The sequence below is a fragment of the Mycteria americana genome, chromosome 1 (genome assembly GCF_035582795.1).
Source record: "Mycteria americana isolate JAX WOST 10 ecotype Jacksonville Zoo and Gardens chromosome 1, USCA_MyAme_1.0, whole genome shotgun sequence".
Taxonomy (NCBI): Eukaryota; Metazoa; Chordata; class Aves; order Ciconiiformes; family Ciconiidae; genus Mycteria; species Mycteria americana.
The window spans coordinates 73096590-73120380 of NC_134365.1; the positions used below are offsets into that span (position 1 = coordinate 73096590).

At 36.0% G+C, this 23791-nt stretch overlaps 1 protein-coding gene across 10 annotated transcripts in view; it reads left to right on the plus strand.

The window, feature by feature from the left end:
- Positions 1 to 23791, plus strand: part of PLEKHA5 (pleckstrin homology domain containing A5) — a 177573-nt gene that overhangs the window by 149842 nt on the left and 3940 nt on the right. For 5 of the 10 annotated variants that reach the window (XM_075505718.1, XM_075505618.1, XM_075505655.1 and 2 more), the window contains 13 exons: positions 3279 to 3341; positions 4520 to 4600; positions 4735 to 4884; positions 6315 to 6416; positions 7521 to 7632; positions 7874 to 7920; positions 9586 to 9703; positions 13655 to 13770; positions 15085 to 15294; positions 17961 to 18119; positions 19375 to 19496; positions 20340 to 20485; positions 21641 to 21725. In XM_075505718.1, coding sequence (XP_075361833.1) covers positions 3279 to 3341; positions 4520 to 4600; positions 4735 to 4884; positions 6315 to 6416; positions 7521 to 7632; positions 7874 to 7920; positions 9586 to 9703; positions 13655 to 13770; positions 15085 to 15294; positions 17961 to 18119; positions 19375 to 19496; positions 20340 to 20485; positions 21641 to 21725 — 1511 coding nt within the window. Of the gene's footprint in view, positions 1 to 3278; positions 3342 to 4519; positions 4601 to 4734; positions 4885 to 6314; positions 6417 to 7520; positions 7633 to 7873; positions 7921 to 8831; positions 9021 to 9585; positions 9704 to 13654; positions 13771 to 15084; positions 15295 to 17960; positions 18120 to 19374; positions 19497 to 20339; positions 20486 to 21640; positions 21746 to 23791 lie in introns of all 10 variants that reach the window. The other 5 variants (XM_075505627.1, XM_075505727.1, XM_075505709.1 and 2 more) reach the window with 4 other exon arrangements.

The following is a 23791-nucleotide window of genomic DNA, read 5'->3' on the forward strand; positions in this document are numbered from 1 at the left end:
TGAGTTCCCTAAAGGTGGAAAACCGATAATCTGAGTGCAACAAGCTAACATCCAGGCCTTTGCTTGGATAATTGTTCTTAGTGATAGTCCTTGATTTTTTGCTCCCCTAAGGATAGGGAGATCTTACTTATGGGAAACTTCATTATTTTTATTATTATTATTATAGCAGCTGCATACGTTTAAACTGTTATGCATTGTTAGATTTTGAGATTTGTAGGTAGAAATATTTTTCAGGTTTTGTTATGAACACGAGATGATTGTATTTGAGCTAAAAATCTTGTATTTCCAATTTGTATTTGAAATGTTATCTGTCACATTATGCAAAATGAGAGGAGAATCTTGCTTACTGTGGGCTAAATGCTCATTTGCCCTGCTTCCTGATAGTAAGAAGTACTTTAAAAAAAGAAGAAAAAAAAAAAAAAGGCTCTTGGAAGTCTGACTTTAACCCCGTGCTCCCCACAAAATGTCCTAGATTGTCCTGTTTTAATTTCCTAAGTGCAGTATCTCGTAGAGATGCTTAGTGTGCTCTCAGGGTGTGAAATTTCCTGCCATATATTTATTGAATCAAAATGGTTAGTGGAATCTGAGAATAGCTTATAAGGTAATGAAATTATACTGTCACTTAAACGTTTTTACTATTGACTGCTTAAATAGCTTTAACCCCTCATGTCTCAAGAGAGAGATTTCCCTAATCCTCATTTATTTGGGAAGAAATTTCCCTCTAAGGACATCTTATATTGTGTCCATTGTGGTGGCTTTATCCACTTCTGTGATTCATCTGGTCCTGGCGTTTGATGGAGATGGGGACTGTAGAGTGGGACTGTAAAGTAGATGACAAATTATTTCCAACATAAGATGGAGGTTCCATTAAGGTCACTTGACCTTTTCACATGTAAGATACATGTTTGGCCAAACTCTGCGTGTGCAGTTTGCCTTTCAAAAATGGTAAGTTCTGTTTGTAGGTATTCAGGGTGCTGCTCTTTAATGCTTGGGAGCTGTGCAGTGTATTTCTCCAGGTTGAGACGAATAGACTTTTTTGTATTTGAGTAGGCAAATGTCGAGGAAAAGTGTAGAAGTCAGCAGCAAGTGGTGTCAGGGGTTCAGTAGGTGGCACTCTTTCTCTGAAATTACTGTCCTGGGAAAGTATTTGTAGGAACGATTTGGTGAGAGGCATTTGTGGAACGTGACATAAAATATGTTTCGATAACTTGATCGTTGGAGCTCTTATAATGCATTTTCCAGGGTTATGAGGTTGTTAACCTTGCTTGTAATGTGTAATTGCATTTTGTCTACTGCAGTTCCTCTCATAATTCCAGTAGGATGCAATAGCGTTCTGCACTTTTTGCCTTAAGCTGATTTATGGATGTGCTGTGGAAAGAGGAGGTGCTGTTCTGTCAGAGACGGATTGTATCATAATATTTTTAGAGTTTTTGCGTTAAGTCTACGTAAAACGTTGCCGTAGGAATGTTGAAATGAAGTGGCTCTCCAGCAGTGCCTGTCATGGGAAACTAGTACCGCTGACAAAAGCAAGAAGTTGGCAGCAGTTTTAAAAGTGTGATAGGATTTTAATAAGAAGAATTAGCACATGTATAGTATTCTTTGAAAATGTGTTTTCATTTTCTGAATACTTAAAATATATTCCTTTTGGGAGGTAGGCAGGGATAAGGATGCTGAATTGGCAAGCTATTTTAAACTCAGCTATAATTAAGGTTGAAATGCCAAAAAAATAAATGTGTGTCTCTTTTAAAAAATAAAAAAGTGTAAAAAAATACTGCCTTGAAAAATTAACATTACGTTTTTCCAGGCAAGCCATGTAAAATGCTGAGCAGTGTCTTAGGAAGATGTATTCATCTAATAGGGGATAATCTTTCTTTTGTAAAATCTTTCTGTTGTGAAATATAACTAGGTTTTCTCTGTAAGTTAAAGACATTTGGCCATGTTTATGAGGTTTTTTAAAAATATTTCCATTCCTCATTTTTCTCTCATTGTGATAAAATCAACAGTTAAAAAACACAACTTTACAATAGTAGGAGTTTAAATAGATATCTTAATTTTTGTGACATTCATGAAGTGCAAAAGTGCTGTGGCTTTTTTCATATTCCAACACTCATTTTCATAAAATGTCCATTTCAAAGAAAGTTACTGTGTGGTTTTAATACACTATACATACTTTTAAATTGTCACCAGGTGCATTTGCATGAGGTATGTGGACATAATGTCTTGAAATGAAACACTTAAGTGTGTTGAAGATTTATTGTCTGTTTGGAATGCTTGTCTGGTTAACCCTTCCCTAGTCCTTTTATTTATAAGTGTCCTTTAACATGGACTTGTGTTTTGATAGTCTTTCTTGCACTATTAAGTCACGATGACCTAATTATGACAGATACATGAAAGGAAAGCATCTATGTTGGGACTCAATGCACACGTGCTTTTAATTAAATAGAATACGAAGGTTGATATTGTTATGCCAGTATTTGCTGTATAGGACATTAAGTAGTTACTGTATGTGACAGTCCATTCTAACATGGGGAGCTACCTTTTTTCATGTAAAATATTTTTCAATCTTGTTACTGGTCAGTTCAGAGACTGAAAGAGTTAAGAACTTAGTGTGAGGAGCTGTATGAAAGTAGTTTGAGGATACCTTACATGCTAACTGGCATGAGGAGACAAGTTAGCCTAGGTCCAAAGATAAAACAGAAGGGCTTCCATTTATGGCATTTCTGGTAGTACTCTGTTGGAGGGGAGGGAATCCATATGAAAAAGTAGGCAGAAAGGCGGCATTTATTGGACATGTACCTGTAATAAGATAGTTTCCACATACTTTGTATACTTAGGTCATTCTGTTCTGATTTCAGATTCACATCAGAATATCCTCCTTGTGAATACACTTGACTTTAGTGGGCCTAGAATGGTTAAGTCCAAATAGAATGAGTCCCTGTATTTAGAATGCAGATAAGAAAACGTACATAACGGTGCATAAAAGTGTCTAGGTGTACTCTGGCAGTTTCATCTTCCTACATAATCCACGTTTGATTGAGTTCCAGTTTGCATTAGAAACATAGCCTGTTAAGTTAATGCAACTTTCTACTGACAGTCTGCTTGACATTCCATTTACTTATCTTCATTAATATATATTGGCTAAAAATATATTGTTCAATGTGGTATGTTTGACTTTCAAGCAAAAGCTGACTTCTGTATTAAAACTCTTAAGCTGAACAGTAGTTTCATTTTCATAGTCCAATTAAGTTGTTTTATGGCGATATTATTCTTCCTTATAGTTAACACAAGAAGAATGTAGGGGTACTCTATACAAATATAGAACTGAAGAGCTGGATATTGATGTAAGTCATTTGTATTTCTTCTTCCTTGGAAATGTTGGTATTTGTCTCTATTTTGATAATTATTTCCCCCTTGACTTTTGGGTCTGACACACAGTTCACGTAGGTTGCTTTGTGAAATTGAGGGGCATAAGGTTCTTTTTGTAATAAGCTTCCAACTTGCAGGAAGTATTACATTTTAGGCTGAAATCTCAAGTATTGTATCTGTACAAAGGTGAACTGCTTCTAGAAAGGAATTAATTGCTTTAGAAGGGAAAAATTCTGTAGTTGTAGTTCAGTTATAAGCATGAGAGATGTCATTTCTCAGGAAATATGACCGATATTCCAAAACCGAAATTTGGCTTGGGTAGTTACCATTCAGAGTATTGGGTTGCTAGTAACTAAAGAAAAAGGGGCTTGATGTTTAAAGTCAGTTTTAAAATTGGTGGTGAAAAATACACACCTATAGTCATACTGTTTATGCATACATATGCATGTCTATAGTCATACTGTTTATGCATACATATGCATGTCTAGTCATTCTTGCACAATGCAGCTAAGAGTAGAGATACTGATTTAAGGGATGTTATTTTATGAGTGAAAAAGAAAGCAGGCTTCCAGTGTTATCTTAGAGTTAAAAAGTCAGAGCAGCACAAAATGAACCAAAAAAGTTGTTCAAATAGAAAAGTAAACTTCTTCAAATTGGTTAGAGCACACTGAACAGTTATTTGCTCAAACTGGAGCTGGAGTGGAACAGTTTCAGTCATAGCTAAGCCTCGATCGGAGGTAAAACAGAGCAGAACATGGATAGTATTAGTAACTAACTATTAAAAACCTGAAATAAACCATGGAAAAGACTGTGAATGTATGCAATATTCTTTATAATACTTAGGAATATGTAAATTAAATAGGTATTTAATACCTATTATTAAGTTGTAAAGCTTTAGCTGTAGAATCGTAAATTACATGTTTTGAGCCACGCTGTTTCAAGTTATAATAACACTTATTTCATAGTATCTTAAGAGGGTTTCTTAAGGTTAATTTGAAAATACAACACTGATGCCTTCAGAGTTTTAGAATTCATATTTTGTCGTAGTAAAATTTTATATAGATTCTTTTAATGATTTGATCAAGTTTTATTTTGATTGCTGAAGATGTTAAAAATGAAATCCTAATTGCGATCATTTTCTGTTATATACTAGGCTAAGCTTAGCCGTTTATGTGAACAAGATAAAGCTGTGCAAGCACTGGAAGAGAAGCTTCAACAGCTACACAAGGAGAAAGTAGGACAATTGTATTTATTACCTAAAGTGGATGTTATTTTATATGCTTATTATCAGAACATTGGTAACTGAAATAAAATGAAAATCAGCCCAATGATGCAGAACATTAAAAATAATTCTTTTTATTATAATAGTACACGCTTGAGCAAGCTTTGCTATCAGCGAGTCAGGAGATAGAAATGAATGCAGATAATCCCGCAGCCATACAAAATGTAGTCTTACAGAGAGATGACTTGCAGAACGGACTACTTAGCACTTGTCGAGAAGTATCGCGAGCTACTGCAGTAAGTAATACGTTCTTGCCAGTAAAACTCAATGAAGTGTTAAATTATTATCTTTGTGTTCATATTCTTAATTGGGTTGTCTTTGGTCATTTTTCATTACGTTCCAGCAAAACTCAGTTATCTTTTACTTGCTTGTATTTTTGTCAAAGGCAGCTGGAAAGTGATCTTTTCACTATATTCATCGAGTAGTCTTTCTTTACTTGGCCAGGAATGAGTACATACTGACTTTAATTGGTGTGGTAATTTTCATCTCTATAATATGAAAAATGGATTACAGAAAAAGTAAATAATGCAAATAAGCTATTTTATGTGATGGCAAAGTATTAGCAAGCACCAACTTCATCAGATATTCGATCAGATGGGTGACTTATTTTAAGAAAAAGCAGCTGCAGGATGAAAAGAAGAAAAGATTATACTGCCATGGTCTCTCTTAATAGTGGGCCATTATATTTAAAAGACCTTTCAAGTTATGCACTTTCAAAAACCTTAAAAAAAAAAAAAAAAAAAAAAAAAAAAAAACCAAAGGAAAGGAAGGGATGCACTATTTACTGTCCTTTTCTACTTCATGATGGTTTCTACACTGAAATGACAAGGTAAAGAATCATTTTTGCCTACTTACATATATATCCAAAAAGATAAGTCAGTGTCAAAATCCAGTGGTTTCCTGTGGTGAAATTGGTACCAAGTAGGCCCTGAAATACTGGTTTTAGTCTGAAAGTTAGACCATATTGTAAAAGGAATTGGTTGGACAAGGAAAAAGGAATCAGGGGAAAGGAAATCCTCAAGATACACTTTCCCTCATTAGCTTTTTAATTTATGTTAAATTGAGTAAATTGCTTGATGTAGGCTTAAAAAGTGAGATGGTAGAGCTGACCTCAAAGAAGATTTTCTTTTTGCGCCTTCTCCCTTCTGGTGTTTGTAGTTTCACGTATGTAAAATAATAGTGTATTAGCAGGCCTGGGGCATTCACTGGTAACCTTACAGGCAGGGCTGGATGACTTACATTTGTCTTGCATAATACATTGCATATACACACACATGCTGTGCACTCACACATATATATTCTATGTGATAAAAGAGACAAATTTGCATCCATTTTTGTGGGTTTTCTGCCTCGGTGGAAGAACAGCTTAAGACCCACATGCCTGCCTGATTATAAAGACATATTCTGAAGATTTTGCCCTTGCCTGCTATCTTTTTTTGTTTGTGAAAAGACAAAATGCTGTTTGTTTTAATTCTGTTCAGAATCATTAGAAAATCAAAAAGCTGTTTAAACATTGCATTCTCTAAAATACATATTTATTTATTGCTGATATCTATTTATGCATTGCTTCCTGAAGTTTCATGCCACTGAATAAAGAAAAATAAGTATACTTTTTTTTTTAACTTGAATGTGTATCCGTAATTCTTTACGTTTGTTATATACTTAGGAACTGGAAAGAGCTTGGAGAGAATATGATAAATTGGAGTATGATGTAACTGTAACAAGGAACCATATGCAGGAGCAACTCGATCGGCTTGGAGAAATTCAGGTGAGGCATAGGTCTTCAAGTACATTTAAGTCACTTTCATTTTCTATGATTTTGTTTAAAAGCTACACAAATGAAAAAAGGGGGGACATGTGGTGCATTAACTTACAAGGTATAAAATGAAATGAAAAGTTTGTAAGTTCTGAGGAGGTCTTCAGCTTTTCCTGGTTTTTTGGAAGCTACAGCACTGGTTTTCCTGTCTCTGGAAGCCTCCTCTTTCTGTTTCAGTGATGGTGTCCAAAACGGAGTATTTTTCTCAGACCTTAATTGCTATGACAGTCATAGTAAATCTTCACACAAATCCTTCCATTTAACTGAATATTTTAAAATGTAATTAAATCATTCTATCAAAATAAATTATGATAAAAAATATTCTAAGCATTGCTTCAGGTCTTACATATGAAGAGTTCTGACGTGTATCTTATTACCTCGCTGTGCTGTGGAGGATCGGACAGTTAGTTAGTATAAGTTTTGAATTTCTAAGGAGATCTTTCTGTGAGAGACACACACACACAGATGTGCATACATTATCTGGAATAGGCAGATGGGTGTGGTCCATGCTGGGAGGCATTAATGGCTATTTGCTCCAGGGACTGATTTTCTATGCAGCTATGAAAGGGAGATTACAAGGAAGCCCAAGAGCTGAGAAATTTGTGTTATGCAGCCCAAAGCATGCATGGCCATGAATGCAAAGAGGCCCACAGTTTATATGCTAGTATGCAAACACCATGTTCATCTCCACCTATTTTGGGGTTGGAACTGATGATTCCTTGTCTTTCGTTGTAGGTAGGCCTCCTGTGCAAAGTTTGCTTGGATTTTCTTTGGAGACAGTAGATACAATTCTATTCTGAAGTGGAGTTTGAACTAGCAACTTGCTATCAAATTAACTGACACATTATGAAATTACTTAATCTTATACTTTTTGTTTCTGACAATATTTAAATGTTGCATTTTTATGGGAAAGGAGAGTGTCTGTCATTACTGCATTTTATTTTCGTTCGTTGGGAGAGGATATGCAGTGTAGTCTAATGAAAAAGGTTTTCTGGTTTTTTCCACTTGCAATGTATTCTAATTTATCACCTATATATGCTGTTTGTTTACTGGCAGACTGAGTCAGCAGGCATACAGCGTGCTCAGATTCAGAAGGAACTGTGGAGAATTCAAGATGTCATGGAGGGTTTAAGTAAACATAAACAGCAAAGAAGCTCTTCAGAGGCAGGTAAACTGATTATCTCGTAGGAAGTGAGATTGGATCATATACATTTTTAAAGGATAAGCTCCATAGTTGCTTTTGTATGTTTGAAAAGATGGTACAATTGCTGAGAAAAGAAGAAAGCAATCATCGATTTTAAGTTGTGTATTTGTTTGATAGCAACAGGTTATAATTCATATTTTAAAAGCTATTTATTCAAAACAATTTTTCTCTTTCTTTCTATGCCTTTCCCGCTTCCCCCAAACAGGCATCATGGGATCAAGGACCTTTTCAGCTATTAAATATAAAAATGAGGTATGGTTTTAGTATATTTACCACTTTAGCATCACTGAATTTCTATATACATATGATGAAAATGAGCATTATTGTAATTGTTTTAAGGATATCTGAAGTATGTACTCAGTATATTTCTGTGAAAATATTGCATTATGAATTAGTTTTAAAGACTGATATCTCCACTAGTAATTCTAGGACTTTCATTTGTTCTGTGTCTTTATATTCTCACCGGTATCTTTCTCTCTTCCATTTCTCACCTTTTCCTCTCCCTAGGCTCTTACCCTAGAAATATAAACCCTGATTTATGGATTTGTTTTCTACCCACCACACTTTTCATGGGAAGAAATACATTGCTTTATATGTCTATTCACATATTGAGCCTGGTTCTCAGATGGCCAGAGCACCCACAAGAACAGCTGAAACTGTGGGAGCTCCCAAATGTTCAGTTCCTCTGAAAATCTGGCTAGAAGTTACAGTTTTAAAGGGACATTGTCATGGTTGTCTAAAGTTTATGCAATATAGATCTGGCTGACAGAACTTTCTAAAAGTCTACTTTAATAACGAATCTTTAAAAAGATACTGAATTTAATTTTTAAAAGGATGATTCAGAGAGTTCAGACATGTCTAACAGAAAGTGCAGGTGTTAGAATTGAAAATCTTGATAAGCTGAACAATGAAACTATTGAAGTATCTCAGTCTAGGTGGTAGTAATAAAATAAAAAGCAAACAAAAGAACAAAAAAAACCCCAAAGAAACCCAAAGAAAATAAAGCTGTCTTGGCTTTTTTTTTTTTCCCTAGTGTGACATTGTCCCTTTAATTCCAAAATCTATAGCTGGTGTAGCTATGGTAATATATTTTTCTTTTTAAGTTATAACTAATTGTAACAGGTGTGCACATCTAAATAAGGTGACTATTCTACAATCTTTAGGAAGAGGAAGTAGTCCCACCTCGTCCTCCACTCCCTCGGTCCTATGACTTTACAGAGCATCTTCCCATAATCCCCCCTCTGCCCAGTGATAGCAGCTCCTTGCTCTGTTATAGCAGGGGCCCAGTACATCTGCCAGAAGAAAAGAAGATTCACCAAGTTCAAGGATATCAGAGAAATGGATCTTACTGTGTAAGTGGCTTAAACTGCCACATTGTTCTTGAAGCATCCCCCTTCCTTTGCATAGCCACGACTTTTATTTTGTCATCTGGCTACTTTCGTGTCACGTTTTTACTTTTGGCTACTTAGTTTTGTTTATAGCTCCATTTATTGCTCTTCACGTTTTCCTGTCATATATTCTGCGCATATATAAAATGTCTTAAGACTTAAATGCCTGTATCTGAGTAAATTTCAGAAAATTAAGTTCTTCTACTCGCAAGTTCTCAAAAAACTCTAGGCTCAGAATCAGTTTTTGCTGAAGCCTGATACAAATTTGTTTCCTGAAGATCATTTAAAAGAAAAAAAAAAAAAAACCCTCCACATTTTTATGGCAATGTTTTTCTGTAATTTCTGAAAGTCTGCAAATTTTATTACTCAAATTAACTACAAAGAAATACTGCTGCAATAGCACTTGAACAATGTAACATTGTCTTAAAGTGAGAGCAGAGTCATCACAGAATAACTGTTTTGAGTCTTAAGACATAAATACTTGTACAAAAATGCCTGTTTATTTACCTCATAACTTGTCGTTCCTCAGGGTCCTGATTATAGGCTTTATAAGAGTGAACCGGAGTTAACTACAGTAGCAGAAGTGGATGAGTCTAATGGCGAAGAAAAAACAGAACAAATTTCAGAATCAGAATCTACAGCTAAAGGTTTGTCCCCAGGCGTGGTGTTTACAACGTTTCAGCCTTTTTCACGAGGAATACAAAGCTTTAACTGTGTTATAGAGGCTATATCATCCTTCGTATTTTTGTAGCCTGTCCATTTTTTAATATGATGAAACGGCTTCCACGATAAAATAATGATTTAATTATATGACGAGAAATATTTCAGTCAATTACACCGCAGAAAAATCAAACATTACACTCACCAATAACCCTGAAATCCTTATTGACACCATGTCTAATCACATCACTCACATTCCCCACACACCATTCCCTTGAACAATTACCCATTTTATGTTCTTGCCCTTGAACAATTATTCAGTTTTTGAATCAAGCTCCCAATGTTATGTCACTGGAACGTCCAAAAAGACAGCACCACAGAATTTTCAGGCTCTCATAAGGCAGGGAAACAATGTCTTTTTCTTTTTTTAATCTTGTAATTGTTGAATTGCCTTCTGTCCTCTGATATAATAGGAATAATGATCATGACCTTGGAGTGTACAGACAATAAAGGTCTTTGCAATTGCTAAATGCTTTAGATTCTTCTCTTCATCTAGCTTCCATAAAAGCTACTAATTGCTTGGTAGAGTCTTTTACCAGGAAGTGCTTCTCAATTCTGTTTGTTAAAACACACAGAATAGTTTGTTAAAGGTGACTTCAGGAAAAGCAGTTTGAGCACCTCCCAAAAACCATAGTAAGAGCTTTTAGAAAAAGTGACTCAACTTACCCATTTTTTTTACCGTAACGGTTGATGTTTCCAGTGCCAGCAAGATCACTGCCTTCTGTTATGGTAGTTTGACTAAGCATGTACATAGCAGCCTGGTGCAACGGTACCAGAATTTGACCAAGAACTGTGATCATATAAGGATATTATTTTCATCAAAACAGTAACGGAGGTTTTTAAAACTAAGGTTAGCATACAGTTTGGGTGTAAACAATGTGAATGGCCCTATGATATATGATATAATTAAGTTTGCACTTACCAGACAATTAGTCAATTCAGATTCACTATGGTATTTGCTGAGGTATAACGTTCAGTTAAGATAGATATTAAATCTCTTTTAACATGGTGGTGAAAAGTGCAAGGTTTAGCCTGAGACTTGCTAATCCTCAGCTGCCTGACTTGAGGAAGTTGCCTTTCTGACAACATACCTAGGTTTTAGTGACCTGTGGTGTTCCAGATTGTTTATAGTAATTTATGACAAGAGGGAAAGTAATTGTCAAGACAATATAAGAAATCCTGTGCTGATTATATAAAGCAAACCAGTACTTCTTGAGCACCCCAGTCTGCTTTCTATCTTCCTCTGTAAAGACAGAAGTAATTTTATTATGTCCATTTGTAGAAAAACAGTCCTCAGTAAGGGAAAGCAATAATACAGATTCTTCTAATGTAAATAATATTTGGGGTTGGGGGAGAGAATAGCTGCAGTGGTAGCAAGCAGCAAGAGGCTTTTTATCTTCTTAAACAACAGTGTGAAGTGGGTTTATCATAGCTGTGTTTTATCATCTGGTCCACACTTTTGAGCATGTGAATTTTCTAACGGGTATTTCTTGTTCTATGCATTCACTTATAATAACAGTCCCCATGCCGTAGGAAAAATATAACCACTCCTGTTGTGGGTTTTTTTTTTTTTATAGTGCGTATGCCATTACAACTATGTGCTGTTTCAACAAACATTTTTATGCCATTCTATCTTAACAGTTTATAAGCTGAAAAGGAAACAAACTCAAAGGCAGCTCATCTCTGCAATTTTTCTTTCTTGCTGTTTTAAGAAGTCATACTTAAAGGATATAGTTTCCTATTGAGGATGGTTCTAAAAAATAGTAAATTTCAGAGGGAATTTAAAAAGTTTTTCTAGTTCATTGTGCACATTGCTGTACTAGACACTTCTCATGTTTCTTCTGTCAGCCATTTCCCTCTCTTTTCAAATGTCAACAGTCAAAGAGAAACATTTTAATGGGACTATGTAAAGTAACCCTTACAGCTGTTTGCAAGCAGAGGAATATTTATGACCTGAGTGGTACATAAAGGTGACACAAAAATAAAATGGACTTCTGCTGTGTTTTATCCTTTTTACATCTAAAGGAGACCCAAAATGTTGCTTTATAGTTTTTGTTTTGAATGATGGATTTGGCATTCAAATACCTCCAGACTATTTTGTCAGCCTATCCAACAATTTGGAGAAAGAGTTGAGCCTTCACCAAGTCAATATATCCTCTGAAATCTGTGCAACTTCAGGAAAAACAAGGAGAAATAATTTGGCTATCAACAAAAACATTATATCTATTTTTAGGCAAAATCAGTGAGGAAACAATATTGTTAATAGTTTGATTTCCTGCATGTATCAAGAAGCAAAAAATGAAGCATGTGTTATTTAATTATATCTGTATGTTTTGGTAAGCTTTAACTTACTTCAGTTTTCTACCAGTTTAATTACATTTTGGCAGGGCTTCTCTAAGTAGAAAAACTAGTGGTGGGTATTGTTACGAGAGGCTGAATGTAGTGGACATGAGGACACAGAATATCCTCCGCTGCCAACCAGACAGAGCCTGGCTGCTGCAGTTCCCTGTCCCCAAGTACAGCGAGCTGCAAGGCTGAGGACGGAGTCCCCCTGTGCACAAGCACAGCCACAGCTAACCACAACAGATAACGCAAACAGGTTTGAGACCAGAGCTGTTACAGGCGCCGCATAAACAAGACCAGCACTCACAGGAAGGTGAAACACCACAAATAGCATGATCCTGTTCTCGCTTGCCAGCTAACCAGGCTCAAAGCTTGCTAGCTGATCTCGTACACAGACAGACGTGAGCACACGTGTGTGCGCGCACACAAATGAGTCCCTCCAAGAGCTGGCCAGATGTATGGTATCTCCATCAGTCCACTCTCAGTACCTCTGGCCTCTCCAGTATCTGAACCCTAGACTTAAGGTCTCTTGAACAGCTGGCTCCCACACCTTGTATTCTGCTTGCCATCTAGTCTTGTCTTAAGTTCGTTAGCATCTCACAGACAAAAGGTTCCTCCTGGTAGCAAGTCCAGACTTACGGTCCCTCTGGTAGCCAACCCACAGACCTGCAGTCTTTCCTGTCTTTGTCCCCCAGACCTATGTATGATCTCTCTGTAGCTGTCTCCTACTGGCAAGCTAGCCTCGCTTGAAGACCACTAGCATCTCTCACGCTCTCATATGCAGAAGGGAAAGCATGCTTACATGGAAAATACTTAAGAATAAAGTTTAATATGAAGATAGGACAGACTGCAATGCTAAGGCATGGGGCTTGGTCAGACAAGCATACTGACAAACATCTTATTTATGTAAAACTGGCCCCTTTTATTCCCCCTCCTCCCCATTATTCCACGGCTGTTCTTTCCCATCCGCCTTGCCCCATCCCTTTCGCAGCCTTTGTTTCTTCCCAAATAAACAACCCACCCATCATTACTTTTAGTTCATTGGTCCTACTTCTGCTAAATTTTATATCTTTGACACCATTATCTAGGTAAGCTTGGCCTGAAGTGGTAGCACTGATATGGTTACCTAGGCACTCTGCTGGCCTTGCAAACTCTATTCCACAAAAAGTTCCCAGTACTGACGTCCGATTACCTGTGAAGTTTGGCCATCTTTCACGTAATTCCCCCTTAACCCTCTGTGAAATCTAGCCATTCCACACAGTGCTATCTAACTTGTGTCTGTTTCTCACAGACAAAATTTTTATGTTTATATTTTCATGTCCACCAGTTTCTCGTGCCATCTCGTGCCAAGTAGTTTCCCATGGGGAAAGTCATCTGCCTGCGTACCTTAACAGACGTGATAGTTAGGCATTAAGATCTTTGCTCCCTTTTGAAGAATAGTTTCCAAGGCTGACAACACATATTTTCTAGAAAACAATAAACAGTTTTGGCGATGTTTTGCATAGCACTTAGTATATTGCTTTACTGTTTCACAGGCTCACATTTTCCTGTGGGAGTTGTACCACCCAGAACTAAATCACCAACGCCAGAGTCTTCAACGATAGCATCCTATGTCACTTTGAGGAAGAATAAGAAGATAGACTTAAGAACGGTACTTAAAAATAACCTTCAAGCATAGATGGATAGTGATGTGTTCATTTATAAGCTTATTTTCTGTAGTTACTGCAAAAGTTGTAGTTATCTTTTTAATTTTCTTTACAAAAAAAATTCACTGTTATAAAAATATACGAAGTTAATGGAGACAGCTGTAGAAAGAATGACAAAATTATAAAGGTCGTGTATGTTAAACTGCATAGAGACACTCAAACTGGGCAAGAACTAAATGGTAATGATAAATCTACTAAGCCACTGAAGTTCAGGCTTGAGTTGAAAGGACATGAAGCATCTTAAGTTAAAACTTTGAAGGACTTGTATTTGGCTTCTGGGGCAATTTAACAGCCCTTGTATAACAAATACTGGCTTTTATTTATTTTATTACTAAAATTATTTGGGAAATACCTAAAGCAGCCAGAAAATAAGGATGCAGTAAGCAATATCTGGGTAATAAGCCTGGAATTTCAGATTAGAGAGTTCTGTAGTCTCTGGGTTGAAGACAGCCGTTTACATGTAGTTCATGCAAAAGGGAGGAAAACTTTTGCCATAGTTACAGCATAAATAGAAGAGGAGAAGTTGTAGGAAGAATGAGAGAGGAGAGAGAAACTCACAGGATGTTGACTGGAGAAAGAATACCACTTTTCAGAAGTGAAATCAGTTACTGTGAATGTACTGAACGCAGCTGATTAGCCCAAAGTAATTTTTTTTCTGTCATACGAAGTACAGATCTATCTGAAAATCAGTGAATTTCAAGAACAGAGTAGGTACAGTGATGGTTGTTATTTTGGGAATAATATAATGCTTAGAATTACAGATTTTTAAGTGGTGATAAATTCACTATGTTTCAGCCTGCACTTGCTGTTAAATAATGTCCAGCTGTACTTTTTCTTGAAATAAAAAGGCAGAAATCACTCTTAGATCAACTGGTATAAATGTCCTGGATCATTAAATTTCGATTATGTTTCTGTCTCAGTCAAGTAACTTGTCTTTGCCTGTCATTTAAAGTCTGGTAAATTGTTTCAACTTGATAGGAAGGCTTTAAGAGCCTTCTACCCATTCTCTTAATGTTTATCATTGGTGGTGGTAATGTCACTGTTCAAAAAAGCAAATTATTCCTTCCTTTTATTTTGAATTTCAGTGTTCATTTATTAATAATTGGTTCTTGTACTTTCTTCACATATGTAGGAGATCTTTACTTGCCCACTATTTTTCTGCTTTTTAGTAAAGCGTTAGGTGATCTTTTCTGATAAGCTAAACAGTTTAGAATCTTGGTTTTTTAAAACATATATTTTTTTTTTTCCTTCCATTTAAGGAAAGACCAAGAAGTGCAGTGGAGCAGCTGTGTCTTGCAGAAAGCACACGGCCTCGAATGACTGTGGAGGAACAGATGGAAAGAATAAAAAGACATCAACAAGCTTGCCTGAGAGAGAAGAGAAAAGGACTCAATATTATCGGCGTTTCAGACCAGTCTCCTTCACAAAGTCTGTCGTTTGTCAGAGATAATCCATTCAAATTGGCACAGGTGGGTCCCACGTTATTCAAAAACTTTAATGTGTCCAATTAAAAAAAAAAGAAGTTACAAAACTGTTCTTTTTCCAAAATCGCATGACACTATAGTTGTCTATTTGAGACTGCTTGTATAGAGTACCAGTCACAATTCTCTGCTATACACAAGAGAAAGGGAGAAGACAATCTTCATGCTTATACCGAATGACAGTAGAAGTCACTTTGTCCTTTTGGAAAATAAATAGTTCAAATGTACATATGTCTGATTATGCATTGTGATGTTTGTTAACAGGTTTTTTTTGTCAAATTTAGCAAACAGCATGAAATTGCAAGCTTTGTGACTAAAAGCAGTGTCAGGGAGAAGCATGATTCAGTTGGTGTATAAATTATGAAGATTTTTCTGCCATGTAATATATTCAAACATCTGTAACATTTTTAGGTAGGAATGTATATTTATGATGACAGATCTTAACTGGTGCTCTTTTGCTGTGGTTTTGGAGCCCATAAATACATAAAAACAGAACCTTCACTTCTGTTTTCACTCATTCTTAAACTGTTAAAGCAAAAAAGTGAGTTTATTAAATGGTTAAGGGTGGGGAGAGAGGAGGAAGATATAACTGCTTGTCATGAACCAGGAAATACTATCCAGAATATACATCTTAACAAACAAACAAAAAAACCACACAAAACCCAACTAATAAACAAAAAACCCCACACCACTTCAGGACAAAAATAGATTCAGGGTAGCGGATGTTAGCCTACTACTTTCTAACTGCTAGGAATTAGTTTTCTTTTTCAGTAGCTTAATGGAATTATCTCTTTCTTTTTTTTTTTTTTTTTAATCTTCTGGCATACTTTTTTCCTCAGACCACACTGGTTTTTTGTTTTGTTTTGTTTTTACACTGACGTGGAAATGCCTTTTTTTATGTTTTGTACACATTTTAACATCTGATTTTCCAAAACCAGATTAAATGCATTGCACTGTTAAGAAGTCACGTATTTCCAAATAAGTTTTAGGTTTGTTTTTTTTTTTTTTTCCTCTGAGCATGCTAAACTGCCTTCAGAGCTATACAAAAGTTACTTTTCCTTCGACAACATTGGATCCCCAGAAGACACTGAATTCAAGTTTTGCCCTTGCATTAGAGCATCTGTATTTGGGATGACATCATGAATGCTATATATGAAGGGGGCTCCTACAAATATTTTTGTGATTAACACTGCCTTTCTCAAGAAGAGGACGTGCAAAGCAAAGCCTCGAAGATGTTTCTTTTTGTAGTTTTTACAGAGGTGTTTGAGCTTTACCACTTTCCTATGGTATCATTTCATACCTCAAGGTGAGGAAGCTGCAGTCCTGTACGTGTCATGCCTGGTTAGCCAGCACATTGGGAGCAGAGTGGGGGAAGTGGGCAACTCCTCTGTGCCAGCACTACTTGCTATACAGAACTCAAAAGAATTTTGTTCATGTCAGTGTGTTCTTCAGTCTTCTGTGTGAAATCAGTGATACGTGCCTGAGATAAGAAATTTATAGAATAAGTGAGAACGTGTCTGAATTGAATACTTAGCTAGTAGTCCGTGCTACAAAATCACTTTTTCTATCACAACTTCAATTCTTCCAGAATGCTATTTGGCAAAAAGCCCCAAAATGAGGTATTACACTGTAGTAATAGCTCTTATTTTTAAAAGCATGGTTTCTGTGCCTATTGATTTTTATATAGAAAAATGGTGCAGTGGTATTAACTTGGAAGTTAAATGGAAGTCTTTTCAGCTGGGCTTTGGTCATTTAAGAATTGGAGGAAAAAAAGGATTTTATAAACAGCCTACTGTGTAATTTTTAAGCAATTAGCAAAATACAAAAGGAAGTTGCTTCACAATTGTTATTGTTTGGGACAAGTGTATGATATGGGTGCATACTTTAGTTAGGAAAGTAAACAGGTTGATTTGTGAACTGACTTACATGGAATTTCCTCTTAACAGAGTGCATGTGCTAAATCACAGGAATTCAGCCACAAGATTTACTGCTTTCATGGCTCCTATTTTTCTCAGCCCTAGTACTTAGTTTGATAAGACTTATATGAACCTCTCTTCAGTTCAGTTGGCTACTCTGCCGACATAAAATTCGCAGTTCACAATCTTAAGCCACCTCTACCATCCTTCCTCAAAATTTTTATATTAAATGATTCTCTGTGCAATGGATTTGGTTTTTTCCAGGAATAAGTAATGCCCTCTGCCATTATCAGATGCTACGTTGCCCTCTGTTAAATCAGTTAACAGCATAGCCTTGGAAGATACCCAAAATAATTGGAGAAAGTGCACACAGGTTCACTGTGAATTTTGTATTGAGAGCAGATTTTTATCCATCTTTTTTTTTTTTTTACCAGGAAAAGCTATTTTTAAAAAAATCAGTGCTTATGAATGCAAATAAGAATGCTCCTAAGGCTGTGTGTGACTGAGCTAAATATGAATGGAATTTCAGAAGATAAAGGTGACTAATAGAAATGCTGCAGACTTGGCGGGGGGGACTAAGTCCTTAACAATTTCCATTTTCCTTATTACAATGTGGTGTGCTTAAGGTTTTTTAAGTTTGTTGGTGGGGTTTTTTTATCAGAGGACAGCGCAAGACTCAGAACTGAGACTGTGATAACTTTTTTAAGAATACATCTATATATCAATTTTGTTCCACAGAATCGAAAAAAGGATGATACTGTGTCTGGTAACCTGAAGGAATTAGAGAGCATCAGTAAAGAAAATAATGTGAAACAAAATAATGAAAGTCCTGGAGAAGAAATAGCACAACTAAAACATGATGGAGAACAAGAACATAATTTGGGTTTTACTAAAGAGGTACTAAACTATCTTTTATTGAACTGTTCATCAGCCTGTCTTGCAGTAAAAAAATATTTTGAGCCACAGACAGCAGAGTATGGGAAACAGAGCCAGTTCCTTTTGCTTGGAAGATTAAGATATCTTTTCGGATATAATAAATATTCTATAGAGAAGTGCAAAATTGTATCAGATCTGTCTATAGCTGAGCAATTGAATTTTCTTGTATATAGTCTTCCTAAATTTCATTTTACTTAACTTTATCTGTTACTATCCTGATTGATTAGAAAATTACAAAATTATGGTCTTTACTTCTTTGGAAACAAAACCGATACTAATGTATCTTTAAATAATAATCATTGATCTGTTCATTGTTCAGGATATCCCAGTGTAGTTTTTGACAACCATTTAATACACCTGACTTTTTTGTTTGGTTGGCTTTAGTGCTTCAAATAGTTTATAGGAAGCAGAATAAAGCTGACACAACAATTTGTATATGGAAGTCGGCAGTAACTGTAGTTTGTGCCATTTAGTCACCACATTGATTTCTGTCTTAAAATAGTCTCAGACTCACTTCGCAGTGAGTTACCTTGGTGTTTCTGGTACTACAGTGCCCTGAACACTCACCAAAAGCAGACTGACTGTGAAGAATAGATTACTGGAGCTGTTTCTACGTAATCATATCCTGCTTATAGTTTGTGGTTTTTTTTTTCCTCACTCATTTTTCCTTTTGTTTTCCTATTTTATATTTAGCTTTTTTAAACATATGTCTGATGGAGAATGGTATAAAATCAAACAATTAACATCCGTTGTTATTCTTTAAAAACACTTTGTATTGAGAGTCTGTTGCTTTGTTAAGTATGCAAATCTTTTAAAGGAAAATTTTGTAATACACTTATTGGTTACATCTAATCAGACCTTTAAGAGCAGTGTTCAGACTTATCAGCAGTATATTCCAGTAGCTGGAATCTCTGTTGGCATTGTGAAGAGAGGGATAGCATGAAAAAATAGGCAGGCTGCAATCCAAAGAGTTCAGATAAGTTCTGGAAGTTATTAAGCCAAGCCCTGCCCATTTGCTCTGGTATAAGTTTCAGGATAACTCTATTAACCTGAATGGTATTGATAAAAATTTCTTAAATTATGTAATTCTGAGTTACCAAGTATACATGATGGCAAAATTTGTCTGTTAATAAAACTGTTTCCTGAAACTGTATTTCTTATCTACTGCTTAGTATGTGTTACAGCCTCTTGTTTCATGATTTCAATTTTTTTATAGCTGACAAAAACTGATGATCTTTTATCAGATGCACATGTTGTATCTGACTCAAAAGAAGTGAGTAACGAAGAGAAAACAGAAAAGAAAAATAAATTGGAAGAAACACATGATGGTGATATAAGGTAAAAATAAAACAAGATGTTCAGAGGCTATTTTAAACTTGCACATTGTATTTATTAGCTGAATGGACCAAGCAACTAATGAAATATTGTCGTAAATACTTATAAGGTATATTTATATGTTTTTGAGTGGTTTACATATAAAGAAATCTAGTGAGAAACCTAACCACTGCAGGGGTTCAGTAAGAGGTGATGAGTTGGCAGGAGGAGCAATGTTTATTTTCAAGTATTGCCCCGGTTATAAACAGAACATGTTCATAATCCTTGCTTTGGGATACAAAATGTATTTAGTAATGTCACTTCAAGCTTTGTATCAGTTTATTATGAAAGCTTCAGCCAGGGCTTCCGTAGCAAGCTCTTTACCACTGATATTTAGGAAAACATCACATTCAGGAGCAGACTAAACAATTTATTCTGTATCTCCTGCTTAACTTTTTCTTCACTATTCTGGGGTATTGCAGAATTAGAGGAATATTGTGTCTTGGATATTCCTTTTTAAGGATTCGTAACTTTATTGTAAGTTGCACTGCAGATCCTAAGTGAGTTCTTACATTAAGTCATAACTTACAGCACCTAACTACCAGCAAAAGAGATACCACACAGAAGGAAACTGCATGAGTATGTAAAGGAAAGGAATTCAGCTTCCAGTGCGCTTTTAAAAAAAAAGTCTTAACTTTACAAGGTAGAAGGGTTTCAAAATATGTGCTTAATTTATATTACACAAACTTGCAAGTTGCAACTTTTTCCTATTAACAGAAGAAAATTAAATTGTAACTCCTATTCTTAGTGGTTAGCACCTGAAATTAAGTTAGAGTGAGTTCTAAACGCTGTGCTTTTTTTAACCAGCTTGCAGAGTGTGACCACAGTTACAAACCACAAACCCAAAACCAGTTCAGAAGAAAGTGAAGTAGCTAGTATTCAAGAACAAGGAGGGATTATGTCTTCATTTGAATTAGCAGCACAGTCTTCAAAAGGAAATCAGGCAACAGCAGGTATGGAAAAGAGTGTGAAGCACAGCTTATACAGTACATATGTAAAACTATTTCATTTTGATCATGTCTTTTGATGCTCTGAAACCCTTGTGAATTGAAAGTGCTGAGCTAGTCTAGATGTCAAGTGTATGGTTTTATAACGTAGAGAAAAATAGTTTCCCAGCAGACAACTACAGAAATTCCATTTTTCTGAGATTTTAATGTAGATCTTATGCTTGCATTTAATTCAGGGAATTAAATAACTATTGCCAGAAATTGAGTCATACTATAGTTGTTGCTTGGAGAAAATCCTTCCCTTATTCATCTTGTAGAACAGCATCTTAGTCCTGGATATGTATAGATTATTTATCCTTCCCTCCTTGCTAATGGATGGCCTCAGGTATGCCCAAGATTGAGGAATCCTTGAGAGTTTCCAATACATCTAGTAGATTTTGAACTAGCAAGTAAAAAGACCCCAGTTTGGTCATGTTTTCAGGAGCAAGAAAAGACGAAGAAAGAGAAGACACCAGCTGACTGGTAAAACGACTGGTGGTGTACTACTCTGCAAGAAGAGAAGGCTGGAGTAAAGCAAAATTGTTTGCAAAGAGAAAAAAGAAGGGGAGTGTGTAGGGGAGGAGGAAGGAAGAAGATAGAATTTAAGACATTATGAGGATATTCGGTGATGGGAACGGTTAAGTAAGCCAAATGGTTCCATTTATGGATATAAAATGTGACCTGGACCTTTGTAGTGCAGTCAGCAATCCTTTCTGTGACTTAATAATAAAAACCAGAACTTGTAAATACATTTTATAGTGCTCAGCAGAATAAAAAATGCTTAGTTAATCTGAGCTGGGATATAAAGGTGGGTCTGGGAGTATGCCGACTAGTTAAATTTTACCTTTTTTTTCTCTCTCTCTCTTTGCAACATAAATAACACCTCAGCAGCATTCATGTGTCTGTTGTTTGTTCCTTAGGTGTTCTAGTAGTCAATTATAGGCCTGAGTAATGATCTTTCTTGAGAACAGCTATGCTCTTCCCTGAACTTGTGCTCATTGTGCTGATCAGATTTTAAGTCTACTTATGTAACTTTCCTTTGGTTCTGCTTATATTTATTATGGTTTGAAATCATGCCTTCTGTAACTTGTATTCTTATTTATCTTGCTGTATGACTTGCAGTGAAAAGTTTGCCTTCTTCACCAGAATCGTCATTGTCACCAGCTCCATCTACACAGACACAGCTCACAGAAGGATCACATTTCATGTGTGTATAGTTACAGAGAAGTACGTCTTCTTTTCCCACCCCTCCTGCCATTTTCCTAATATTTTTCTAAGTATATGTATTCTAGTTATTTTTCCGAGAAACATCTGTAGACGATGCTTGGCAAGACAAAGTTATCTGCAACATTGAATATAAACTAACCAGAAAACAAAACAAATACAGGTATTGGTTTGCTTGCAAGCAATGTATTCTCTATCCAAATACAAAGAGAAAGGACTAATTGGCTTATCAAGCACATTCTCCACAACTAGCAAGATAATAGCCATTCGAATTACATGAGAGACCTAAGCTGTTACAAAACAGATACCCAGTTAAGGTATGAGCATCGGTGCTCAGGTGCAAATGAATCTTGATGCTTCAGTCGTGGTAATAGGCAACTAGAGCTGTATCTCTTAGTGATGCATAGGAGGGAATGGTCTAATGGGCCAAAGAGTTTATGGCTTAAGACATAGATGACTGAGGCATGACAAACGGGGAGGGAAAAAAAAGAGGGTGGAAGAAATGTAACAATTACAAAATGGTTTTTTTCCTTTCTATAGAAATAGCCCCACACAGCTTCTTCTCCCTTGTCCTAGGAGGCTATTTCTTCCAGGACTCAAGTTAGGAAGCATAAGTTATGCTAGATTTACATGTTCCTACCTGTAGTGTTACCTACTTAATGAATGGAAATAGAAGTAAGCATATTTGTTTATATAAGTGTTTAAAGAAATGAATAGGATACCAATGTGAATGCTTCAGCACTTTACCAGCATTTAAATCAGTCCACATTTCTTTGTAGTCAGGAAATACCTGTTTAAATAAGCTTTCTACTAAAAGAATGAACTTTGTTTCAGTGGTAATGTTAAATGCCATAGCTAACGTAACTTAAGAAAACTTTAAAATCAAGAAAACTTTAAAATCAAGATTTTTTTCAGTCATTTAGCATGAGGAGATCTGAAAATGCGTTTTTTTTTTTTTTTCTTTTTTGTTTACTGTCCCAATCTGTATTGCCAAGCTTTCATCTTAGCAAAATTAGACATATTCATCACAGACACCTTTCTTGGATGAACTATGGCCAGGAAACTATTTATATTCTTCAAAAAAAAAAGGAAATTATTTTCATCTTTTTCTCCTTTTGAGAGAGTGGAAAATGGACTCTTCACATTCGGTACTGACACCTGTGTTGCCGGCTTCCTAATGGCTGTGGTCTGTCATGATTAGATTTAGCTTGGACTTTTGCGCTTGTATTGAAAAGTTTTATTACAGAACTGTTTAAAAAGGATAAGTGGGACTTACTCAGTTTTTCTAGAAATACTGATTTGTGTTACTGCTTCTCAGTTTCCCTGTATAAATAGACATGCCTTTATCATGCATCTTCTTTTTAAATAGAACAAACATTACCCCATCAACTCAGTTGACTCAGGTCAGTAGTGAAACTGAAACTGCACTGCTGAATTCTGTCTGTAAGCCACCACATGCCTCTCTGGAAAGGGGAAGCAACCTATAACTTCACCAGAAATTTTTTACCAGTTGCATTAAGTTGCTTTCGGCTCTTGTCATCAGCTCCAATGATAAGATCAGCAAATGCATTTTTTTAAGGATTTATGCTAAATATGAGATTAGCAAAAGTGAAGTGCTCATATAGAGATCTGCTTTGTAACTTAATGCCCAAGCCTTGACATCCCACAGCGTGGTGTATCCTCATAGGTAATACTGTAGCTGTAACATTTCCGTGTTAAGTACAATTCTACAAATAGGCCTTAATTGCTTATGACAAAATGGTGCATCCGGGCTGGAACTTGTAAAACTAACGCTCTGCTTACACATGCCTCGCTATAATGAAGCAAGGATTCCAGAACTTAAAATACACCCCTTTCGGCTGTTTAGTATTTTAATTGAGTTGGAAAAAGCATTCAGCTATGTGCATATACATTCCACAGTTCTTTGCTGCACTTGGTGCCTCTGTTGATTGCTTCCTAGGAGCTCCAAAACAAATTCATGCCATGAGCTAGGCCTAGTATACATAGGAGATGTATGAAGCATAGTCTGCTTGCCTGCAGTATTTCCTG